Source organism: Bacillus rossius, chromosome 11 (assembly GCF_032445375.1).
Source record: "Bacillus rossius redtenbacheri isolate Brsri chromosome 11, Brsri_v3, whole genome shotgun sequence".
NCBI classification, from domain to species: domain Eukaryota; kingdom Metazoa; phylum Arthropoda; class Insecta; order Phasmatodea; family Bacillidae; genus Bacillus; species Bacillus rossius.
The window spans coordinates 2,938,156-2,964,030 of NC_086338.1; the positions used below are offsets into that span (position 1 = coordinate 2,938,156).

General features: G+C 40.6%; 1 protein-coding gene and 1 long non-coding RNA gene across 2 annotated transcripts in view; both read left to right on the forward strand.

Annotated features, from left to right (window-relative positions):
- Positions 1-25,875, forward strand: part of LOC134536564 (retinol-binding protein pinta-like) — a 268,629-nt gene that overhangs the window by 209,601 nt on the left and 33,153 nt on the right. The window contains exon 3 of the mRNA XM_063376315.1: positions 13,018-13,177. Coding sequence (XP_063232385.1) covers positions 13,018-13,177 — 160 coding nt within the window. The remainder of the gene's footprint in view (positions 1-13,017; positions 13,178-25,875) is intronic.
- LOC134536565 (uncharacterized) lies at positions 5,940-9,470 on the forward strand. The gene is made up of 2 exons (XR_010075804.1): positions 5,940-6,205; positions 8,451-9,470. It is a non-coding gene; the product is annotated as an uncharacterized LOC134536565 (long non-coding RNA).

Below are 25,875 nucleotides of genomic sequence, written 5' to 3' on the forward strand. Positions count from 1 at the left end.
TTTCAAGGGCAGGAGAGGCCCCTACGTTATTTTTTTAAAGTAATCGATCAAGAAAGGCTTTTCGGAAAATGTGAGTATGGACTTATCTTTGTTTTAATTTTAAGTATTAATTATGATTTGAGGTATTCGGAAGGACAAGGGAAGTGTTTAGTGAAGTTCTCTCATTCTCTCTCTTGTAAGGTCGTTCAATCGTTAAGGAAGTAAAGAGATTATTGTTTTAAATTGTAATCCCGCTATTTAAATGTTCTTTAAAATGATGTTGAGTATTTGACTTTAAGAATAAAATAATTTTAATTAAGTATTATGTTATTTTGCAAAATCTCCTTAGTTCAGCTCTCACCAGACATCCTGTACGGGATGACGAACCTATGATCCTAGGTACAGTAAAGTATTTTATGAAGTTAAGACTAGTTGATGCCAAGCGAGTTGTTTCTATGTAAAGAGCTACGATTCTCGCCCCCCCCTCTGAAGGTGGATCGTGACAGAAATGGCGGTGGCACCGGCTAGGTGCACGTGACAGAAATGGTAGAGTTCGCCGGATAGGTTCTATTTCTGGAGAGAGAGAGGTAGATTTTTATGTTTATTATTAAGTTAGTTTCAGCTTCTGATAGCAGGTTATTAAGAGTTTACTTGAGGAGAGGATTACGGAATTTTAGTCTATAGTGGAGGAAGTCTTTGAGATTTTTTTTTTGACGTAACAGATGTTTATTTGAGGATACTTGTAAGGATAAAGTTTATAGTGATAAGTTGTTTTAAGTCGTTGAATTTATTGTAGATTTATATCGGGGATTATTACGTGAGGAGAATACGTTATAAGTTAAATGCTTATTAGAGATAATGCAAGTGGTTTAATTTAATTGAAGTTCATTTTAAGATTGTAGGTTAAGAGAATTATAATTTAAAATAAAGTTTTTTGTCGTAAATAGGAATTATTTTCAAGAGAAGTTTGTTTTGTTTTCGTGCGCGTAGGAGACGAGACGTACGAATTAAATCAGTCGAGGGAAGGATAAACGTTAGAAAGGAATTAAAGAGAAAACGAGAGTTTATGTAAAAGAGAGTTATAGAATTTATAGTGATGTTTTGTTTTTATTATTATTACTTAACCTGCAATTGGGCTTTCACCCGGTGGCAAGAACTCCCACTCACTCCCCTCTCCCCCCCCCCCTCCATCAGCTTTCTCCTCAGCTCCCTCCCATCCCTGACCTCCACCATTTCCTCCCCCAGCCCATTCCACTCCCTCCCCGTCCTCACCAGGAAGGTGTTCCGCCCTCTCTCTGTCCGCCTCCACACCCTCTGGAGCTTACATCTGTGGTCTCTTCGTCCTCTGTACTCCCCTCTATGTACTTTGCTTCCCAATTGCCCCCATCCCCCTTCCCCCTTCAGCACCTTGAACATCCTGACCAACCTTTCCACTCTTCTTCTCCTCTGTAACGTTTCCCACCCCAACTCCTTAATCATTTCCGTTGGGCTATGCAGTTTCCCATCCTGCCCCTCCCTCCTTCTCCACATTCCCATCACCCACCTAGCCGCTCTGCGCTGCACCCCTTCCAGCTCCTTCACCTCAGTCACCAGGTAGGGGTCCCAGACCGCCGCCGCATACTCCAACATTGGCCTGACCAATGTGGAGTATGCCTTCTCCTTTGTCCTCCTCCCAGCTCCCTGCAGGGTCCTACCAAGCAACCCCAGCGCCTGCCTTCCCCTCCTGACCACCCCCTCTATGTGCTCCGCCCATCCTAGGTCATTTTTCAGTGTCACCCCCAGGTACTTATATCCTGCTGCCTCTCTTATCTCCTGCCCCTTCCAGTAATATACATTTCGTGTGACTTTCCTCCTCTTTGTAAATCTGACAACTTTTGTCTTACCAACATTCAAGGACATTCCATTTTTCTCCGTCCATTGCTCCAACCTTATCAAGTCCTCTGTTAAACATCCCCCTTCCCCCACAACCTCATACACTACACAGTCATCTGCAAATAGCCTCCATCTGGCTTTCATGCCCTCCCCCAGATCGTTTATCATAATTGTGAACAACAGAGGCCCCAGCACACTCCCCTGTGGCACCCCCGACGTCACTTCCCCCTCCTCGGAGCTTTCCTCACCCACTCTCACTCTTTGTCTTCTATTCCTCAGGAAATCACCCACCCAGTTTACCACCCTTCCATCCCTCACCAGCAACTCAACCTTTTCCATTAACCTCCTATGGGGGACCTTATCAAACGCCTTTTCAAAATCTATAAAGATTGCATCTATCTGCTTCCCCCCGTCCACCGCTTCCACCAGGTCTTCCAACAGCCCAGCCATCTGGGTCTCGCATGAGAACCCCATCCTGAATCCATGCTGCCTGTTATCCACCCACCCCAGATCTTCCATTTCCCCCTTTACGTACCTTCCTACCAACCTCTCCATCACTTTTCCTACACAGGACGTCAAACTGACCGGCCTGTAACTTCCTGGCTCCGCCTTATCATTTCCCCCCTTGTAGATGGGAACTACCACTGCCTCCTTCCATTCCATTGGTAGTTTCCCCTCCTCCAGAGACTGCTTGAAAACCTCCAACAGGTACTTCCCAATCTCCCTATCACCCAACTTCAAATGACTATTCCCTATACCATCTGGCCCAGCTGCCTTTCTCCCTTTCAACCTCCTGATCACCTTAATTACATCTGTCAGTCGCAGCTCAAAGGCCTTCCTGCCCATTAAACTGTCGTCCTCTTTACCCTCCCATGCCTCCCCCTTTGTAAATACTGCCAGATATTGCTCCTGCAGTAAGTCTGCCTTTTCCCTGTCCTCTGTATATTCCTGCCCCCCTCCTCCTCTGAGAACCCCTATTCCCTCCTCACCCTTCACTCTTCTTATGTATCTGTAGAGCTCCGCCCCATTTACCGTCCCCCCTTCCCCCATCAGCTGTTCCATGTAAGCATCCCTTGCTTCCCGCGATTTCCTCCCTAGTTCCTTCCCAAGCGCCTTCATTTCCGCCTCTATCTCCTCTCCCCCAAGCTTCCTTGCCCTCGCATGCAGCCTCCTACATTTCCTTTTCAACACTTTCAACTCCCTTCCATAGTAGGGAGGGTCACCTCCTTGGCCTACCCTCCTCTGAGGTACAAAACGTGTAGCCATCTGCAGCAGAATATTTCTTAAGGCAGCCCATCTACCTTCGAGGTCCTCTATATCTACCCATCTACTGTATTCCCCCTTCAGGAATGCCTCTGCCCCCACTCTATCAGCCTTACCCCAACAGTTTACCACGTTTCCCCTCCTTACCCTTTTCTCCCTCCAGCCCACGTCTAACTCCACTACTGGGATCCTGTGATCACTGATGCCCTCCATTACCACACTTCCCCTGACCGCCTCCATTGGTCTCACAAGTACCACATCCAACAGGTTCCCGTCATCCTGCTCTCCTCTCCTGGCACCTTTTCTGGTGCTTTCAGTCACCACCTGCTCCAGTCCTCTGTTTGCCAGTTGAGATGCCCATCTCTGTTCCCTTGACCCCATCCCCTCCGGCCCCTTTTCCCATGCCACCCCTGGCATGTTCAGATCCCCCGCCACTATCACCCACTTGCCTTCCCCTAGCATGTCCAACCTGTCCTGCACCTCCCGTATGGCTTCATCCCCTTGCCCTGGTGGCCGGTACACCGCAATCAGCCGTACATTTTTCTCTCCTACCTGGAACTGCATCTCCAATAACTCCGCTCTCCCCCCAACCCATACAACCCTACCACAGAGTCCCTCTCGCATGCACACCATTACCCCTCCTCCATTCCTGTTCCTGTCCCTTCTAAATATTTCAAAGTGTGCTCTCTTCAGTTCCCCATCTCTAATTTCCTCGTCCAACCATGTCTCCACCGCTACAATGATATCCGCCCCATAGGCTTCCACCCTGCCCCAGAACTCCTCCACCTTCTTATATATACTTCTACAGTTTATAACTGCGACTTTTACATATTGGCATTTTCCCCTTTGCGCCTCTGTCCCTTCCGCCCTGATACGAGTGCCCCTTCCCCTTAGAACCCCGATTTCCAGCACTCTTGCAGCCCTATCCAACTCCACCCCCCTCTTTCCTCCTTCCTCGCTCCCCGTCCAACCAATCTGAGTTTTGTTGACTTTAGCTGTCACCTCCTCCCTAGCATTGCTATCGGCTCTATATTCACAATCACCCCCCTTCTCTCCACCTTCCTCACTATCTAGTTGCTATCTTCTTCCCTGCTGCTCAAACCTTGCCCTTTCCAAATGGCCAGAAGTCTCCCTTCCTAGCAGGTCTCCTAGCATCCATTTTCCCCTCTCTGTTAGGTGAACCTGATCCCTGCCCACACAGTCCTGCCCCACCCATTTCCTGCTATCTACCAACATGGCTCCCAAGTCCCTACACACCCTCTCATACACCTCGCTGACCGCCGCAGCCTTGACATAGTTTATACCCCTCCTTACTAGTACCCCACTGACCACAACTCTGGCTACAGGGAACTTCTCCTTCACCTTGCCCACTAGCCCCCTCATATCCTCCTCTACTTCCCTCCCCACCACTCTACCAGCCACATCATTTCCCCCTACATGAACAACCACCACCTTAACTTTACTGCTTCCTTTCATGCAGCCTACCCTCTCCCCCAAGTTCCTAATCTTTGCACCTCCAAACGCAGCTTTATATATACTTCCTTTCCCCACCCCCTGCAATTCTACCCCCTTCACAATAGAGCTGCCCAGGAAAATCACTTCGGGCTCCTGTCTAACTATTGTACCCCTTTTCGTATCCCTGCCCTCTTCATGCCTGTTCACATCTACGTTGCTTGTACCCACAGCCTTACTGCCGGCCTCCTCCCGCACCCTCCTTGCTACCCCTTCATTCTGCAACCTGACACCTGTTTCCTGAACTTCCCCAGTACATGCCTCTGCATATGTGGCCTTAACAGCTTGAGTCCTTACTTTCTCCCTCCCTTCCAGCTCCTCCACCCTCCTGCGCAGCCTATCTACCTCCACATCAGCCTCCTTTCTCATCTGCCTTTCCTTCTCAACTTCCTCCTTTGTCCTCTTCAGCTCGCACTCCAGCCTTTCGACCCTTACTAACACACTTCTCAACCCATCCTCCCTTTTTACTTCTTCCTCTACCCTCTCTAATCTATGTTTTATTTCCATCTCCTTCCTGTACAACACCTCACCTAATCCTTCTTTCAAATCGACTTCCCTCCTTGTCCCACTCAGACCCTCAACAATCTTTCCTCCCAGAATATCACCAATGAAATTGAGTGCCCAGTCCTTACCCACATCTACATTCCCTCCTTCCCTCTGAGTTCCTGACACCCCACCTACCAGCTCCTGGCTACCACTGCTTCCTGCCATTGCCACTACACTTCCTGAACCCTTGTTATCCTTGTCACAATCCTTACACATCCACTCCTGCCCCAGACTACCCAGCTCCCCCTCCTCTAGTCCTGCACACTCCGTATGGACCCAGCCTTCGCATTTGTCACACCGTACACCACTCTCTCCATCTTTCCACACCTTTTTACAACCCACACATTTAAGCTTCGACTTACATTTCACCCTACCCATTTTGTCACAATTCACTATTCTACACTAACCTATTACCCAAATAACTTAAATAATATATAATCCTACTGTAATAACCAACAGATAATCCTACACCTTAGATCTTATTTCTACTCTAATTAAACGGCCACGTGGCGACCGCAAATCAACACAACACTACTACCTCCTTATGCAAAAGATTAAACACTAAAACCCTTAATTCTTATCTACATTGATACAAAATATATAATGTTACGCTGCTATCTTAGTATACTCCCTTCTCAACTCCTTTGTACTCCTATAATTCCACCATTTCCGCAGAGCTCAATTCCACATCACATTACTTGCCCGCCATCTTTCAACACCAGTTTAGATTTTTTTAATTAGATTTTTTTAATTAGAAAAATGTTGAGAGTTGTTTCAGAACGACACGTCAGTGGACGTGGCAGAGTGAACACGTGACGGGGAGGTGCTGAGACCTAGCGGAGAACGGAGGAACCGCAAGCGAGGGTTGGCGCACCTGATGGAATTCGGTGACGTCACGGGCTCATACGGAGACGTGGACAGGCCGTGACCTTGTTTTGATCAGCTGTACGGTAACTTGGCGATAAGAAAATAGACTATTGGTTAAATAAATTTAAATTTAAGTGTGTTTTAGGAGAAGAGGAACTTTCAGTATGTAAGTAATTTATTTTAAGAAGTGTATGATGTATAGGCTAGAAGTGTTTCGTTGTAAGTTGTTTATGTTTTTGTTAGTTAAATTCTACCTCGGTTTTAAAAATATTTTTTTGGGATTTGTAAACATTATTAAGGAGGTACACTATAAAATCGATAAGCATTGAGAAAAGTGGGAAGGATAGTTTTTGTGTGTAGAGGGAATTTACTCCAAGGGAACAGAGAGACAAAATTAATGTTTTCATTAGGGCGAGGGACCCTAAGGTGAGGCGTTGTGTCCCTGGGAAGAAAGGGAATTGTAGCGCAGACCATAGGAGATGGGCTGACTACGGAATTAAGGGTCAGGAGAATCCTGAGAGTTGTGAGTAGTTTGGGGCAGGAGTTCCCCATGGTAGTACCGAAGTGGCTATCCTGTATGGGATAGGGTACCATTTCAATGAAGTTTGTTGGTGGGGTTAGAGTCCCTTGCTGTGTAGTGGGCCTATAGCAGATAGGCACTACAGTGAAATTTTTGGTTATTTTGTGAGGTAAATTCCCTGGAGGTTAAGTAAGATTGGATTCAGTTAGGAAGGAGGGAAATGAGAAACATTGCTGTAGAGAGTTAGTGTACTTGCCTAATGTGAAATTGAATTTTACTAAATTAATTTAGGAGAAAGTTTTGTTCGGTAAATAAATAATAATGGAAGATAGCTAGATAATTAATTAATTTTTTTTGAGTAAGGTGTTTTAAGTAATGAAATAAAATAAGGTGAAGTAATTTGAATAATTGGGGAGGAGTTTCTTTAAGAGTTTAGATAATTGTTTTTGAATTTATTGAGATATTCAGCCAGTGAAGTTTGAGTGTGAGAGATACAGTGAGATTTTAAGGAAATCGGTTGTTTATTAATTAGGACAAATGAGATTTTATGATTAAGAGTCAGTAAGCATAGTTAAAATTTACGACATGATATTTGTTGACAGTTTACAGTTATTAAGGAGAAAACAGAGTAATCTATTTATTTTTATTTTAATGGTTTGAAGATAAGATTATGAATTTTTTTTGGAAGTTTCTTTGGCATGTTGGAATAATTTTTTTTGATTTTTAGAATTTACAGAGAAAATTTAATTGATTTACATTAGTTTGGAAGTATGGAGGTTTAGTGTTCGATTAGCCCTAACTTGATGGTCGGATCCCAAAAGAATGCCGTAAAACCGATAGCCAATTGAGAGGAATGCGGTAGGCGCTTGTGTAGAGAGGGGTTGTGGGAAAGCTCCTTGGGACTGATGGCAGATCAGGGGCCCTAAATAGTGTGTGATGCTGTAAAACCAGTGCAGAGAAAGCCTGGTATGCTTAAATTTTTGGGCACAGGTTATGTAAACCTGGGGTTCCATGGGATTTAGTCATGTTAGCTGCTGTGAGACATTAAGATTTCCAGGCTCCATAGTAAATTCAATGTAAATTTTTGTTTTCTTAAAATAATAAATTTGTTTTTAATTTTTTTTGAGATATTTGATTTGTAACAGTGAATACAGACCCCGAGGAATAAGAGTTGTCATGCTGTGAGAGGAGAAGGTGGTAGGCCTAAAAGGGTACAGGCACCACAGAGGTTATGTGCATTGCATAATTTAAATATAAGGAAACTTGAGAATTTGAAATTTTGTTGTTGGTTTGTACACCCATAAGAAGAGTATAGGCAGAATTTTTATTGTTATGAGATGTCTAATTTAATTGAAAAGAAGAAAGTTTAAAGATGCAAGGTAACATTATTATTGTAATAATTGAAAGAGATTAAGAGGTAGAGAGAAATAGGCAGTTTTTGTTTGTAAGTACTAAAGTTTACATATAGAAATTTAGTAACTAAGAATGAATAATAAGTTAAGTCTAGTGTAAAAGTTTTTTTTAAGTTTGTTAAGTTAAGAGTCACAAGTAAATTTTTTTTTAGAGAGAATGTCTTTGATAGGAAGTATTAGAAACTTATGGGAATTTTAGGGTAACATAAATAATGTAGGTAATGAATAATAAATAGATGGTAGGTCTTAAGTTAGGATTAACATTTGAAGCAGAATTTAATTAAGAAGAAGGAAAATAAATAGGCCTAATGAAAAGAACAAAAAAGGATTTTATGGTAAAGCATTTTTTTTAAGTAATAAACAATGAATAATAATGTTGTTTCAGGGTAATGTGTACTAATAATACAATTGTTTTTTTTAGGACCAAAGAACAGGAATTATGTAATTTAAATTAACATGTATTTTTGAAACTGTTACAGATTCCTTAAGATTAGCTGAGCAGCAGTCCAGTTTACAAGATGACAAGAGTTCGAGAGACAAGATACAAGATCACTGAAACAAGAGCCAAGACTGAAGATTCAAGAGAAGAGAAAGCTGGCAGCCATGGACTTACAAGTGGAGATTAATAAGGTCATGTAAAGTTTTATTTTTTTTTTATGGAAGACAGTAACTGGAGTTTTTTTTTGTTATAAACATTATTTACAGAAATTTTTAGGTTATAGTAATGTAATGGAACTAGTGAGTTGTGGTAGCTGTCAAAAAGAACTAATACCTTAAGTTTAATTTTTAAAGTTAATTTTCTTAATTTACAGAGGGATTAGTAGTTTTTTTTAAAACCTTATTTAGGTTGGAATTTCAATACAATAGCTTATTATAAATGTGTACGAACAGTTCAAGTTCACCGTACTGATAGGTAGGTCAGATGATCTTATTGATTTTGATGATTTGTTGTTTTGAGTTGATTTTTAGGTGTTGTGAATTAGACAATGAAATAGTTTTGAAAACTTAAATTATTTCAAGCTAAGAAATAGTAAATTTAATTGTAACTCAAAGGACACCAGAATTTAATTTTTTTTTGAATTAGTAATGTTTGAAAATTTTATACTTTACCAGAAAGGTTATAAACAAACAGATCGGATGGAACAAGGATGCAGTAAATCACAATTTCATTTAGAATTATTGATTTGCTTTTGAGGTTATGAAGGAAAAGTAGCTATAATTTAAAAATTTGAATAAAAATGGTTTTTTTTTATTTGTTTGAAATAGAAAGTTTAAAAGTTAATTAGTCATGATCTAGGTGGGTGATGGGGTGGGAATTGGCCACTCTTTTTCCCTATAACCTCCCTAACATGGCCTTCTATTACATCTAACAGAAGAAAAAAAAAAGAAGAAAAAGAAGACTTAGTATTAGTTAGAATGTTTTTTCATGAAGATACCTGATGAACTTTTTTTTTATTGTTGGGAAGAATAGTAGCAAGATTAATCAGATGTTTTACTCAGAAGAAGAAGAAGAAGAAGAAGATAAAGCAGTTTTATGACTCGACAAGCCAGAGATTGGTGTTTCCCCTCTGCGCTTCTATTGACTACGTTGTTTACTCTCATGGGATAGCTGGTTCGGCACCATGGAGAGAGATTGGTGGGCATTGTGGTTGCCCCCAGAAGAAAAGAAGAGTAGAAAGGTTATGGGTGGGTCATGTGAAGTGACCTTCAACCCAGTTACTTCGTGGGGACTATTTGCTGTATAGAGAAGATCAAGACTCAAGAGTTAGGGAAAATCATTGGAGGTCATGTTTCCCTTCCTTAAGTTTTTCCTATCAAATTATTTGCCTGATTAGATTATGCTAAGGGTGGGATACTTTATGTTAGCAGTTGAATTAATTAATTTTATTTTTTTTTGTGTGTTTGCATCCTTGCCCATCGATTGCAGTTTAGTAGTTAGTTTTGTATTTGTCAGGCGTGATGGTAATGCCTGTTGATGATGTTTCAGAATTGTAATCTGTTCGTGATGAGGATGGCACAACTCCGAAGCAGATGTGGGGAGAAGTTGTGAGCTGCCCTGGAAGCCAGTCCAGTAGCTGTTGGAGTTGAGTGGTGTTTGCTGATGGCCAGCCCAGGGAGCTACTCTTCTCGACAACACTGACTTCGAGGAGTTGCACCAACCTTCACGAGATAAGAGTTTAATTAATTTGAAACGCTGATAATTTTGTAAGGACACTTAATTTTTTTTGAAGAACGAAAGAAGTATGGTAATAAACGGAAACTGAAAAAAAAAAAAATAATAATAATAATAATTATCAAGAATTTGCACATTGTTTAACGAATACTGAGAAACTAAGAACAGTAATTTAATTTGTAAAGAGAGCTTCACTAACAGAACAATTTTTTTAGAATTGAGAACTCGAGCCTCTGAAGGTTCCTGTGAGAACAAACCAGATAAAAGCTTTACATTTAATTTTATGAATACTTGTTGTTTTAAAATAAATCTTATGCAGAATCTAGATGTATGTTCAGACAGCAAGGAACTAAGAAAATTATTATTTTTGTGAAATGAGGAATTTATAGTTATGGTTTAATGGAAAAAGACAATTTGTAATTTTGAGGTAGCTCGATGGGGCTCGAGCTCTGTGAGGGGAGGGTTATGTCGCGGGTTGAAATTTTGCAGGGTTGTTGAAATCAAATTTAGGGACTTTACTGACGGGACTCTGGGCTGGCTGCTCTGTTCACTCGTCAGCGCAAGTGGCGTGACCATGTAATTGGGGCACGGGGCCGGCGCGGCGCGCTGCGGGCTTGCAGAATTTTGTTTGTTTGTTTGGCCGCGCGCTGGCGCAGCCACGGGCCGCAGTTACTGGGGCGCGCTGTCGTAACAAGCCGCGCGGTGTGGCCTGCACATCGGGGTAGAGGGGGGGTAGTCTTCCCAGATGTTCTAGTTAGTTGTTTAGTAAATTTGACTTCAATAACGAGCTTTTGTTATGCTAGGCGCGGCAGGGCGCGCGAATTTAAGCGCAAGTGATTGGTGACTCAGGCTCACTCAGGCGGAGGCTATGCGTCTCACCTGTGGTCACGAGTTGTTAGTTCGTTCGTGATGTAGGAATTCAGGCTCACTCAGGCGGAGGCTATGCGTCTCACCTGTGGTCACGAGTTGTTAGTTCGTTCGTGATGTAGGAATTCAAGCTTTCGGGCGGAAGCTATGGTCGACGCCAGAGGCCACGAGTCGTTTAATTTAAGTTAGGTCATAATGTAGTCGTCAAGCTTTCGGGCGGAGGCTATGGCCCTCGTCAGGGGTCACGCGTCATAGTTTTTAAAATGTAATGTTCGTTCGGGATTTCAAGGGCAGGAGAGGCCCCTACGTTATTTTTTTAAAGTAATCGATCAAGAAAGGCTTTTCGGAAAATGTGAGTATGGACTTATCTTTGTTTTAATTTTAAGTATTAATTATGATTTGAGGTATTCGGAAGGACAAGGGAAGTGTTTAGTGAAGTTCTCTCATTCTCTCTCTTGTAAGGTCGTTCAATCGTTAAGGAAGTAAAGAGATTATTGTTTTAAATTGTAATCCCGCTATTTAAATGTTCTTTAAAATGATGTTGAGTATTTGACTTTAAGAATAAAATAATTTTAATTAAGTATTATGTTATTTTGCAAAATCTCCTTAGTTCAGCTCTCACCAGACATCCTGTACGGGATGACGAACCTATGATCCTAGGTACAGTAAAGTATTTTATGAAGTTAAGACTAGTTGATGCCAAGCGAGTTGTTTCTATGTAAAGAGCTACGATTCTCGCCCCCCCCCTCTGAAGGTGGATCGTGACAATATACATTAAAATTAAATTAATCTGAAACATTTTAAACACATATTATGTCACTAAATATATGTATGTATTTCTGATTAAACGACTGACATCAGTCTGTAAATACTTCCTACGAACAAACCTTAAACTTGTTGAGCTGATTAAAAAATTTAACAGTAAAAATTTAATCACAAAATTAGTGTGTTTATTACACGGCGTCGAATATAGTTAGGCAAACAATTTTTTTTGTCTCTACATTATGACTAGATTTACGTTATTTCTATGTTAACTAAAGAGTATAAAAATTCTAATATGTATTTTTGAATATGTCAGTATTTCTTTTTATGGATATAAATTATGATAAAGTATTAAAGTGTAGATGAACTAAAGTTCAGTTTGGCACACCAATACGCTTAGTATATACTCGATGATCGTAAAAGTGAATCAAAACGGATAAATCACAGGTGTCCGCCATATTTTCGAGATTTCTGAGACTTCCACAGACGGCAGCGCCGTGTTTAGGGACACATTTCCGTTCCAATAGACTTCCGTTACCTCCCAATTACTGCCACTAAATGCCGTGTACCCAGAGCTAGGATGTTTGCGCATCAAAACATTAAACCATTAGCCAGCAACCAGACCAGAAGCAGCAATATCGCAGGTTATCCTCCAAAACCTAGCTTATTGTGGTCACTGTATGGCATTGAGAGGTTGGAGGCCCAGCATTTGGGTTCCTTCTGGCTGAGGAGAGAGTACTGATGAGAAAAAACCATTTTGGAACATGAGTAGTCGGTGATCCCTGTGGTGAACGCTCTTCACCAGACAGACGGTGATCTGGCTAATTCACATATATAATAGGTATTTAAAATAATATAATTATTAATACACTAAGAAAAATCCCTCTTTGAGAGAAATTAGATCTATATAAATTTTTAAATATCGTAGCTCAGAATAATTTTTTTCTCTCTCTCTCTCTCTCTCCCTCCCCCCCCCCCCCCTCCAAACCACCCCCCTTTTTTTCCTTAAGGAAAACTACAACACAACAATCCAATACACCATCCCTCTTCCCCCCCCCCCCACCAACCCGGGTTCGACCCCTTGGGCCAGTATTTACAATCGGAAGATCATTCCTCAGCTGATGACCAGCAGACTCCAGGGAGTGAACGTCTGTGCGCTGACAGCATGAATGGGAACGCGGTCTGTGTTGTTTTCTATTTTGGTTGTTTCGATGCTGACGGGCAACGTCACGATGTCCCGACAGACGCCGGCAGCGTGCTGCGCTTCCTGCGAGGCTGCAAGTTCAACGAGGAGCGCACCAGGCACAAGCTGACCAACTTCTACGTCATGAAGGCCAAAGTTCCCGAGTGGTTCAGCAGCAGGGACCCGCTGCTGCCGCCGCTGCAGGAGATGCTGAACCTGGGGTGAGTGCGCCCTCCGGCCATAGAGCAGTGTGGATGTAGACTGTAGCTCAGTGCGCTCCGGCCATAGAGCAGTGTGGATGTAGACTGTAGCTCAGTGCGCTCCGGCCATAGAGCAGTGTGGATGTAGACTGTAGCTCAGTGCGCTCCGGCCATAGAGCAGTGTGGATGTAGACTGTAGCTCAGTGCGCTCCGGCCATAGAGTAGTGTGGATGTAGACTGTAGCTCAGTGCCCTCCGGCCATAGAGCAGTGTGGATGTCGACTATCTCAGTGCGCTCCGGCCATAGAGCAGTGTGGATGTAGACTGTAGCTAAGTGCGCTCCGGCCATAGAGCAGTGTGGATGTAGACTGTAGCTCAGTCCGCTCCGGCCATAGAGCAGTGTGGATGTAGACTGTAGCTCAGTGCGCTCCGGCCATAGAGTAGTGTGGATGTAGACTGTAGCTCAGTGCGCTCCGGCCATAGAGCAGTGTAGATGTAGACTGTAGCTCAGTGCGCTCCGGCCATAGAGCAGTGTGGATGTAGACTGTAGCTCAGTGCGCTCCGGCCATAGAGTAGTGTGGATGTAGACTGTAGCTCAGTGCCCTCCGGCCATAGAGCAGTGTGGATGTAGACTGTAGCTCAGTGCGCTCCGGCCATAGAGTAGTGTGGATGTAGACTGTAGCTCAGTGCGCTCCGGCCATAGAGCAGTGTGGATGTAGACTGTAGCTCAGTGCGCTCCGGCCATAGAGCAGTGTTGATGTAGACTGTAGCTCAGTGCGCTCCGGCCATAGAGCAGTGTGGATGTAGACTATAGCTCAGTGCGTTCCGGCCATAGAGCAGTGTGGATGTAGACTGTAGCTCAGTGAGCTCCGGCCATAGAGCAGTGTGGATGTAGACTGTAGCTCAGTGCGCTCCGGCCGTAGAGTAGTGTGGATGTAGACTGTAGCTCAGTGCGCTCCTGCCATAGAGCAGTGTGGATGTAGACTGTAGCTCAGTGCCCTCCGGCCATAGAGCAGTGTGGATGTAGACTGTAGCTCAGTGCGCTCCGGCCATAGAGCAGTGTGGAAGTAGACTGTAGCTCAGTGCCCTCCGGCCATAGAGCAGTGTGGATGTAGTCTGTAGCTCAGTGCGCTCCGGCCATAGAGCAGTGTTGATGTAGACTGTAGCTCAGTGTGCTCCGGCCATAGAGCAGTGTGGATGTAGACTGTAGCTCAGTGCGCTCCGGCCATAGAGCAGTGTGGAAGTAGACTGTAGCTCAGTGCGCTCCGGCCATAGAGCAGTGTGGAAGTAGACTGTAGCTCAGTGCGCTGCGGCCATAGAGCAGTGTGGAAGTAGACTGTAGCTCAGTGCGCTCCGGCCATAGAGCAGTGTGGATGTAGATTGTAGCTCAATGCGCTCCGGCCATAGAGCAGTGTGGATGTCGACTATCTCAGTGCGTTCCGGCCATAGAGCAGTGTGGATGTAGACTGTAGCTCAGTGCGCTCCGGCCATAGAGCAGTGTGGATGTAGACTGTAGCTCAGTGCGCTCCGGCCATAGAGCAGTGTGGATGTAGACTGTAGCTCAGTGCGCTCCTGCCATAGAGCAGTGTGGATGTAGACTGTAGCTCAGTGCGCTCCGGCCATAGAGCAGTGTGGAAGTAGACTGTAGCTCAGTGCGCTCCGGCCATAGAGCAGTGTGGAAGTAGACTGTAGCTCAGTGCGCTCCGGCCATAGAGCAGTGTGGAAGTAGACTGTAGCTCAGTGCGCTCCGGCCATAGAGCAGTGTGGATGTAGACTGTAGCTCAGTGCGCTCCTGCCATAGAGCAGTGTGGATGTAGACTGTAGCTCAGTGCCCTCCGGCCATAGAGCAGTGTGGATGTAGACTGTAGCTCAGTGCGCTCCGGCCATAGAGCAGTGTGGAAGTAGACTGTAGCTCAGTGCCCTCCGGCCAGAGAGCAGTGTGGATGTAGTCTGTAGCTCAGTGCGCTCCGGCCATAGAGCAGTGTGGATGTAGACTGTAGCTCAGTGCGTTCCGGCCATAGAGCAGTGTGGAAGTAGACTGTAGCTCAGTGCGGTCCGGCCATAGAGCAGTGTGGATGTAGACTGTAGCTCAGTGCGGTCCGGCCATAGAGCAGTGTGGAAGTAGACTGTAGCTCAGTGCGCTCCGGCCATAGAGCAGTGTGGATGTAGACTGTAGCTCAGTGCGCTCCGGCCATAGAGCAGTGTGGATTTAGACTGTAGCTCAGTGCGCTCCGGCCATAGAGCCGTGTGGATGTAGACTGTAGCTCATTGCGCTCCGGCCATAGAGCAGTGTTGATGTAGACTGTAGCTCAGTGCGCTCCTGCCATAGAGCAGTGTGGATGTAGACTGTAGCTCAGTGCCCTCCGGCCATAGAGCAGTGTGGATGTAGACTGTAGCTCAGTGCGCTCCGGCCATAGAGTAGTGTGGATGTAGACTGTAGCTCAGTGCGCTCCGGCCATAGAGTAGTGTGGATGTAGACTGTAGCTCAGTGCGCTCCGGCCATAGAGCAGTGTGGATGTAGATTGTAGCTCAGTGCGCTCCGGCCATAGAGCAGTGTGGATGTAGACTGTAGCTCAGTGCGCTCCGGCCATAGAGCAGTGTGGATGTAAAGTGACCGAACACCAACTCTGGTTGCCATATCGACACATGAAAGTCCTTGAGGGAAAGCAAATGACCTTGGGTGATTTGTCATTCTCAGTAGCATCCTTGTTCAAATCAGTGTCCTTGGAGTGCCATCAGCTCTAAGAAAAAGCATAGTGGCCGACATACACCAATCCGTAAATTAAGTAGGTACAACTACTCATACAATAAAGTCGTAGAGGGATTTTTATTTGTCTTTTCAATTATTTTTAGATTACTAAACGGAAACTTTATACGAGAGAAACGAAAAAAACGTTAATTTTTATTCGTATTTTATTTTTTTTGTTTTGGCAGACAACTTAAAAATATTAATAATAATAATAATACGTCAACGTACAAGGTACAGTATAATATCGTCGGTGATGGAGGAGAGAAAGAGTATATTACAGATAATGAAGTTTTATACCACATTTTTCGCAATATTTGTTACATTTTGGTAACAGATAAACACTATTGTTATTATTCTCTTTTTTATGCTGTAGATGTCTGCCCCTTTGTTTCACAAAAGAGGAAAACAGGGCTAGATAAAGAGTATTTGTATTTATGAGAAGCTTAATAAATTATAACCTATCAACGATGAGTGCGATATCTGCTAGATAAGAGAGCATAAAATGAGGCCATGCCAAGTGCCCAGTGCGGTTGCGTTAACATAACCAAGACCACTATCTCAACTGAACTAATTTCTTCTCCTCGAGTGCATTGCAAACAACAGATTCGAGATACAATTTCTGTACTTTCACAAAAAAATCCTTGGGAAATCATTTGCCATAAATTATTTTTAATGTTACAATAACTGTATTGTAACTTTGTACAACACAAATCTATGGTTATTTTTGCATATATGAATAAGTTTATAAAGATCGTACTTAGTATTTCTAATAGAAATTTGCGCTCTATTATATATTTTAATTGATGTTTCATTAAAGAACAATATTTTTAACCATGGAACAGTTATTCGAATTATCAACATTTATACTTTAATTCGTTTTACCATGCTTATTAACATGTGGAGTTAGTACAGGAAAGCTATTCAGGGAACGGTTTACTAATAACATAACTATTGGAGGCTCTGGGACAACACAAAGCATACGCGCCGGGTAAGAATCCAAACCCAGTACACTATTTTGTAGCGATAGAGTTGTTTTCATGGAAAAGTACAAATTTGCAAATGTCTTTAATTTTACATGAATATTTCTGTTCGATTGAAAAAAATGACGATGCGTTTCAGCGGATAAGTGAGCTAGCACTACAAGAAGCCAGGGGTAAATGGGCAATGTTGGCAGTAATGTTAGCTCACCTCCAGAACATCGTCTCTTCCGCAGGCCCAAGGCCTGGCGAGCAGCGCAACATGCAACAGAGGCTAGAAAACTGCAGTAGTTACAAAACACGCAAGTATCAAGATTGCACCGACCGTGCAACCTGTACTGTTAAATTACAGGGGGGGAAATCTGTATCAGTTTATTTTCATAAATAATGTTTGTTTATTTTAACAAAAAAAGGAGAAATTCTGAATAAATTTATTTGAAAGCGTGGTATTCTTTCATAAATATCGCAGGCTTTCACGGCCATTGTCTGTATTTTCTTGGCTTTCTGGGTGTAGGCCGTGTCAGGTAATTGTCTTGCGACGTTTCGGCCGTCATTTCAGCTGCCATCATTACCTGATGATGGCAGCTGCAATGACTGCCAAAATGTCTCAAGACAATTACCTGACACGTCCTACGCCCAGAAGCCAAGAAAATGTGGTTTTAGTTCGTTGTTAGATATTTTAGTAAGTTAACAAGCGATGCGAGTGATTTAAATAAAATCGTAGCCTTCTATGCACATAACGTCTGCATGTATAAATGTCTTCGGAACACTTCGCGTCAATTCTGGAAGGCGAGGATTGAAGCCGAGACGCAATCAGTTGAAGGGGTTGTCCGATGATTGCGTGCACTTGTTTGGTCTTGCAAAATTAATGCATGAGTATACCTTAACGTCTTTATTTAACTTCTCGAGTCTTGCAATTTTCGCTTTCTTGCGTTTCTTGTGTAGTTTATAAACCCGGCCTTTGTGAGTTCGCGGCGCGCTTTTGAGAATGCTTCCTACCAAACGACACCTGTGAATCAATTGCAGAATACACTATAAAACATTTCTGCTTTTACAAGGAAAATACTTGGAAGATCAGTTGCCAACGATATCACCTGTGAAACCGCAAGGCACAGCTTTATAAAACTACAAATGGTACAAAGCTCTGTCTTGAAATTTCAAAACTGATATCCTTGGGCAACTGAGTTTACAAAGAAATTTCCTTGTAAATTTCAAAACAATTTTACAGTGTATAAGCAACTTGGCTTCATTCATAAAACCCCTATGCGGTAACCAAGTTATAAACAACTGTTATGGTGCCCGCAGCTATTCTACGCGCTCCTTTAGGAAGCCAGAAACTTGCGAAGGTCAAACATTTCTTTCAGTTTGCGTAAGTATTTTTTTGAGAAATCCTGGACATGCGCCGCGTATTTGTTCATCGCAGAGAAGCTAACACTGACAAAAGCATTTGTACAAAACCCATAAAACTGATGATCAACCGTAGTTTTCTGTGTTTTGTGCATGTTTCATGTTGTCGTTCCATGTTTCTCGGCGACTGACAAACGCCAAGCAAAGGCGCGTGTGATCATAATTTCCCGCCAAATCGTGCAAAGTTTTTATTTGAATTAAGAAAATGGGCGCGTGTACTCATATACGTGCGTTAGAAGTTATACTTACTTGTAATAAAAAACTAACTTTAATTTTGCATGGAAATAATTAATATAAATTAAATAATAATAGGAATAAGGTGATATTACAAATCGAGTATAAATTTAATCAAATTAAAAATTTTAATGAATAATCAGTATTTAATATTAACATAAACATGTGTGTAATATTAATTATTTAGTTTAGTAAAATAAGAAGAGATAAATTTTAATTAATAATGAAATGTAATAACAATTGTTATAGTTTATTAATTTTAATTACTTATTTATAAATAAGTAATGTAATGTCTTTAAATTTATAATGCAAATAAATTTTGCATACTGGAACATAACCTCAATTATAGAGGTATTCTAGAAAATACACTTGAAAGGGTTTATAAAAAGAAATTCTTTCACTAACATTCACAATAAATATTTTTTTTTTTAATTATATGGACAAGTAGCCTATTGAGTATCATTCACTAAAGTATAATATTTAAAGTAACATATAGATAATTTTTAAGTGTATGTAGCTTTTTTTGTTTGTAGCCTTTATTCACTCTGTAAAATTTCGTTGCAGGGACGTGTGCATCATAAAAATTCACTCTCGTTATTTATTCATAATGCGCCTAAGGAAGTATAAATTCAAAGATGTATTTTTCAATAGAAAATTAATATATATATATATATATATATATATATATATATATATTAAGAATTTCAAATTTCTGTTAATGCTAACACAAAATGCCGTCTCACTTATGAACTACAAGGAAATGTCGGACGACCTTAGTGCAAAGTGCGCTGGTTATAGATTGTATCTAAGATCACTTGAAAACATTAATTAAAACATTTTTGACACTTACACTTTGCCCTGGAACGCTTCAATTTATTTGATCGCAATTTACGCCAATGGTTACATAAAATTACTTTTTATAGCTTTTTCTGTAAGATTACAGACTGCACTACTGCGTGCAAAAAAAACACTCCACATTAATCTTCTGACTCGCATACTATCTGTTGACCGGTACGTGACTCAGCCAATTAAAATTGTAATTTACTCACATCACTTTGAAATTTGGAAGCTTTTATTTGCGTAACCATGCGTACACTGAAACTAAAGTAAGCTGATTTCGCGGGTGACGCGTATTGTTCACACTACAAACTGCTCAGTTGGCAAGATCTATGGTAGGTTCTAGGGAACATAAAATCAATAATTATAAATACAATCGTAGTGTCCGTCTGTAAAATTCGAGTTATTACATATTAAATAGATACTAAAAAAAAATCCCTGTTACCAAATTGGATTCATAAACCAAATTTTACGTAAAAAAAATATATGTGTGCGTTTGTCCACGAAATTATTTAACTAAAAATATCCCTATTCTCTTGACCTGTAACTCAAACCAAATTTTATATCCAAACTAGGTTTAATTAAGTCCTCATTTAAAAGTGCTGGTTCAGAAGATACATATAATCTATTAGAAAGAATCACCAATTTTATTTCGACTGAAAAAAATAAAAGGAAATATAATGACGATTGGTTTGTAAATTAATAAATATGGCCAATGCAATAAATTGAATGTTTTTTTTTAGAATAATTTTAGTCTTTTTAACAAGAGACATACGCAGGGGGAAAAATTTTAAAACAAACCGCGGGAAAATAAGTTAACTCCCTTCTCCACCTCACTCCAAATTAAATTCGGCGTACACCACTGCTTTTAATATTAGTTCAGAGTTGTCGCATCTTGGGAGTAAGGCATCACGTAGCATGTTTTCAAGTGAGTGATTCCACTTAAATATTTGTGCTTTGCTCCTGAACATAAAATTTAAAAAAAAAGTATTTTACATGTTACAGAAATCTATAATGTAGACTTTCGTGTGCTCATCAATAACTAATAAACACAGGTGTAATTCGGGGGTGGGAAATGGTGGAAGTTGCCACCTTGGAATTGTCTAGCAACCCAGTTTAGATAGTGTCAGCAATTATTTTGTGATTTGTAGTGAAAATAGTCTGAAAAATATTTTAAAAAAATGAAATGAAATTTATTGCTAGGTTTATAAAACTTCCCAGAGGAGGATCCCTGGACCCCTTACACGTGAGCGCATTGCAAAACTCCACCCCCCCTCCCCTCCCCGGGCCGTTAAAAGGCTGAAATTACGCCTCTGCCAATAATTAATTGTCTGTTTTTTTCTATCTAAATTAAATAACCTGTGTCATTGTTCTGTCCGCGCCGAGTCACAGGGACAGCTAGCTATTAAGTAACATAAATCGGAAAATGTCCACGAAATGCAGATGCATGCAGCTGCTGCTAAAACGGCCAATCGCCGTGTGGTTTCGTACGCCTTCTGCAGGCGCGAAACATTCGCAGACAAGAGGTGCTCGTCACATCTTCGCAGGTGCACGCAGTACGTCGCAGGTAGCGTGTGGAGTAGGAATGTTGCGTGGACGATGGAGAGTGACTCCCGACTAAATAACCGCAAGGACCGAGTGCCGATCTAAGGTAACACGCGTGATTTGTGGTGCAGCGTTAGAAGTTACCATCAAGTAACAGTCTATGACAGGAACTCAAGAGGGGTAATGTTGGGGGGAGGGGGAGGGAGATTGCTAAGTGTCTCAAAAAGCACCACAACTTTTTGTGTCATACAATAATTCGCTCAAGTGACTGACCCGTGTGAATAACTTAATTGAAACGCAAGAGGGCGTATGCTTACACTGCCTTACCAGTACAGTTAGATACTTTCTAACGCCTCATTTTTTATTTTTATAAAATAGCTGTAATAGTAATGATTACAAAGTTTATTTTAAAAAAAGATCAAATAATAAGAAGTCAATTTAGACAGTACATAGTCTGTACGTATATACCATAAATTAAAATTTAACCTTTTTTTTATGGACATGCTTTGTATTGGGAGCGCAGCCGGAAATAGTGTGAGAGTAGTTTGTCCATGTATGTCCAGGGACTTGGTTTTGGGTGTGGTGTCGGTGTCCGCCATCTTGGATTCTGACGTCACGCGGCCATAAAGGATGACCTTGACCTTTGACCTTGACCTTAAAATTGGCCAACTTTTCTATTTTAATTTTTAATAATTTAATTTGATATATATATATATTTTTTTTAGTTTTCCCCTATTTTATAGCACAAAAAATACTGATTTTCTAGATGGTGGCCGTAACGGTAATTGCAACGGTTATGTCATAATTCAAGATGGCGGCCGTGACATCCTAATGGTCGAGGTCATGGCCTCGCTGGCTTAGAGCAGCTTGTCTCCGGGGAATTAAGCCACTTTGAGGAATATTCAAGCCAATGACATTTTTTAGGACGAAAACGGGAAATTTTCTTTGAAAATAGGAATTTTGCCCTCGAAATAGGGAAATTTGTTGAAAATTTTTGGCGGAATTTTATTTTCATATAACTAGAAATTTTGGCGAATTTTGGGCAAATTTGGACATATTTTGAGTCATTTTTGAAAAGAAAAAAAGATGGTGAAGGTCAAGGTCAATGTCAATGCCAAAGGCCAAGATGATCCAAGATGGCCGTCGTGACATCCAGATATAAGACGGTGGACACCGGCACCGACACCACTGTAGTCCCCGGACATACATTCACATACTACTTTTGGGAGTCCCTAGTCCAAGGAGTAGGTGTCTTTACTGGATTGAAGTCACCTGGTTATCGATTAGATAACAAATCCAACCATAGCTCTATAAAGGCTAACACTCTATACGTTTGTTTAATAACTTGAGAGGAACACGCTAAGAAGAATGATGAATATATCGTCATGTAGATACTTCTTGCTGCAAAAACCAAATAATACCACCCTTATGGTTAACTACTATTCATTAAGAAATCACATAAGATATGTACGTTCTTAATTAAAAATTTAATATAACTGCATTTTTCGAGCTATTCAGAATGACCTGACACAATATTTGTTGGGCCTTGACACTTTATTCCATCTTGGCTTCGATTTACCAGGATGAGGCACACGTACTGTACTATTAATTATTTATGGAATTTTGATACAGTACAGAAATTGAAACGCGATAATTAAAACCTGTAAATATAATTCTAAACAGCCGTGAAAAGCCATATCATGGTGGAGGGGTAAGTGACTCACAGATGCCCACAGATTTTTCGGTGATCACTTAAACACTTCTTTTGTTTCCTTCGGAAATATGACTTTATGAAAGTGACTTTAAGAGAGCTGAATCCTGAAATAGCTCTCCGACATGTAGAAGCACACATGGAGTTGCCCTCCTGTTACAAGAACAGTGTAACATTGTAACAGTGTAGCAGTGTACATTATGCATGAGGATGAACGGATCGCGGTGTGTGCCAAAAGCGCCAGACTGACTCGTAGTACGGAAGATGTAGGCTTTATTATCTGCGAAAGAAGGAATTTTCCATACACGTCTTCTTTCGGAAAGTCGACACCAAGTTTAGTTTGAAAAGCAAGCCGGCGTCCGTAAACCCCGCCACCATGAAAGTTGGGAGAAGTTGCATATTCAAACAAGTATTCGTAGACAGTGTTTAAAAATGCAGTTAGTTTTCTGTATCCAGCGCAAGATTATGGCGTTGACAGTTGACAAGGTAGTTAAAGTGTAATGAATAAGTGTTTCAAGGAGGAACATCAAGGTTGTCGACTGCACAGAAACAGGTCCCATGATTGTCAACTTTAGACGGGAATCGAATTTCGGAGAAAGAATTAAGAGGATAATTGGTTGGCAAGACTGTAAATAAAACAAGGCGGATACACTGTGATTTATAAACCATGGAATAAATTCCAAGGCAGTGCAGCATTCTATATTTTCCTTTCTTTTTTTTTTTTTTGCGTGTTATAAGGATGCCGACAAAGAGACTTTTGCATGTTCGAGATGAAGTTCTAAGATCAGTCTCAAGGCCACTACAGTGATCAGGTTAAACGTAAAAAGTAAGGCGTTCACCCGTGACTTGAAAGTTGGGAGTGCGCATTCAAACGAGACCTGTTACTAGAGGAGAATTTACATCGTCGGTCTGGTTAGGAAAACTCATAACTCCCTAAAAACAAATCTTATACAGGAAAGTGGGAAAAAAATTCGTTACTCCAACCCTTATGTTAGTTGTAGCAAAATGCATACCTCGTATCTCCTTAGGTTTTATTTTCCATTATAATTTCAACAGGGTGGCTACAGACCGGGAACACTGGGAAAACCGGGAAAAAATAAGGGAATTAAAAACAGGCCAGGGAATTTTTTGATGGGTCGGGGAAATTTTTGAGAAAGCTTGTTTCTGCATCCTAATGGTTTCTTCAATGGCGATTATTGTTATAAAAACCTGTATAGCATTTTCAAAATTATTTTTGAAAATTACCGTATTCACCCGAATAGTTTGGGCATAATGTTCGTAAAATGCGTTTTGAAAAATGATGGTGCGTGTGTATTCAAAATTTGGCAACGCTGCATAGCACAAGTTCTTTCATGCTCTAATGTTGTTTGCAGTTCAACGCCAATATGTGTATATTACAGGAACTGAATTTTTTAAAGAGGAAATGAAGAATTTTTCTAGAGAGCAAGACATATTAAATGACCTATGGGTTACTGTTCTTTCCAGTTATAAATGTGATAAAAAATAACTCGAAAGGTTTGTGAAAACAATTCTTATTCTTTCTCATGCCAATGCGAGACTTATATCCCAAAGCAAATGTTTGTCGTGGTGGTGAAAGACTGTGTGTTTATTTATTTATAAATATGCATTATTTACTTCTTGTGGGTAGATTTACAAGTAAGTACTCTTTATCTTAAAATTAGACACTTAGTTGGAACATTAAGATATTAATCCTGTTCAACTTAATTATCTGCAATAATATATTTGGGTTATTAATATCTACTCTCATAAAATGTTTTCATTCTCAGTTAGTTTTGTAGATAAAAAAACTTAATATGCCTACATTTATCACATATTGCATATGCGTGGGATACAATTAAATTCAGTCACTTATTTATCTCTTGAAGAATTACAGTTTAAAAACAATTATGCCGAATAATTTTAAAAATGAAGTAGCCTAATTGTTAAATCAGGGTCAGGGAAAATTATAATCAGGCCAGAAAAAACCTGGAAATATCAGGGAATTTCATTTGAGATTTTGTGTGGCCACCCTGTTCAATAAAACTAAGGCTTTTAAAAATAATCATGACTTCTACTGTAAAAAGATACTAACATGAATCTTTTAGTTTAATTACGTAAACTTAAAATTAACAATGAACGTTAGTAAAGTTTGGAGTTACGATATTTACTAATTTACTTTTTGAACCTTTGATTTGGAGGTTTCCAAAATTGTAAATTATGCTCTAGTAAAATATTTTCCCGGATGAGTCTTTTATAGGTCAAGAAATAAAAAACTATGAAAAAATGTTTAAATTGACAAAAAGTGAAGTGGTGAAGATCTCTTATTAGACCGACGATATGGTGAATAGCAATGAAATATAATTAACTCCAAAAATATATATCAATACACAGATTAGCACAGAAATGGATAGAAAAACCCGAAATGCAACGACATTCACATGAATTACATAATTTTGTCGTTTCAAAATACAAAATTTAATTCGTAAACCATAACGTTAGACTTCAATTAAAAATATTTCAATTAGTTATTTACTATGCGCAATATTGTATATGTTTCTAGTGCATGGTTTATTTTCTGTGTACGTTAAAACCATAATAAACATATAAAAAAATGAAAACAGCCTCTATCTATTCGTCACAGGAAATATCTAAGAAAATTGGGAATTTCAAAGAAGCAAAGTAGCAGTTACCATGTTGCTACTTTCGAAAACATTTATACAGTTTTTAATTTCATGGTCCATAGACCCCAAAACCATCGTCAACTCAAAAGTTTATATATAGATAATCACAATTTGGTGGACACGATAACTGTCACAATTTTTCATAAATAACTTCCTAACTGATACATAAAATCTAGTAGTGGAAAATCTCGGTCGAGTTCGTTAATGGGCAATATCCGACAAAAGGGGTACGAAACGGAAAGGTTTTTAAAAACCATAAAAATTGCTGTAAATCCCATAATATGGAAATATCATATCCGTTTGAAAGTATTATAATTTATAGGAGTAAAACCAAAATCTTTTGTCGAATAAGTTTTTGATACGACAAATCATAACTGCCAGGGATTGAAAAAACAAGGGTTGGATGGACAAAAAAATCATAACTCCCATTCGTATGTACAACTTTGAATTCGTATGGATTTTGTATTAATCTTATAATTTTTATCCAACACTAGTCTGAAACAATCTTTGATTAGACGAACATGTGGTGCAAGGGGTTGAAAAAATAAGGGGATGAATTAAACAAAAATCATATCTTCC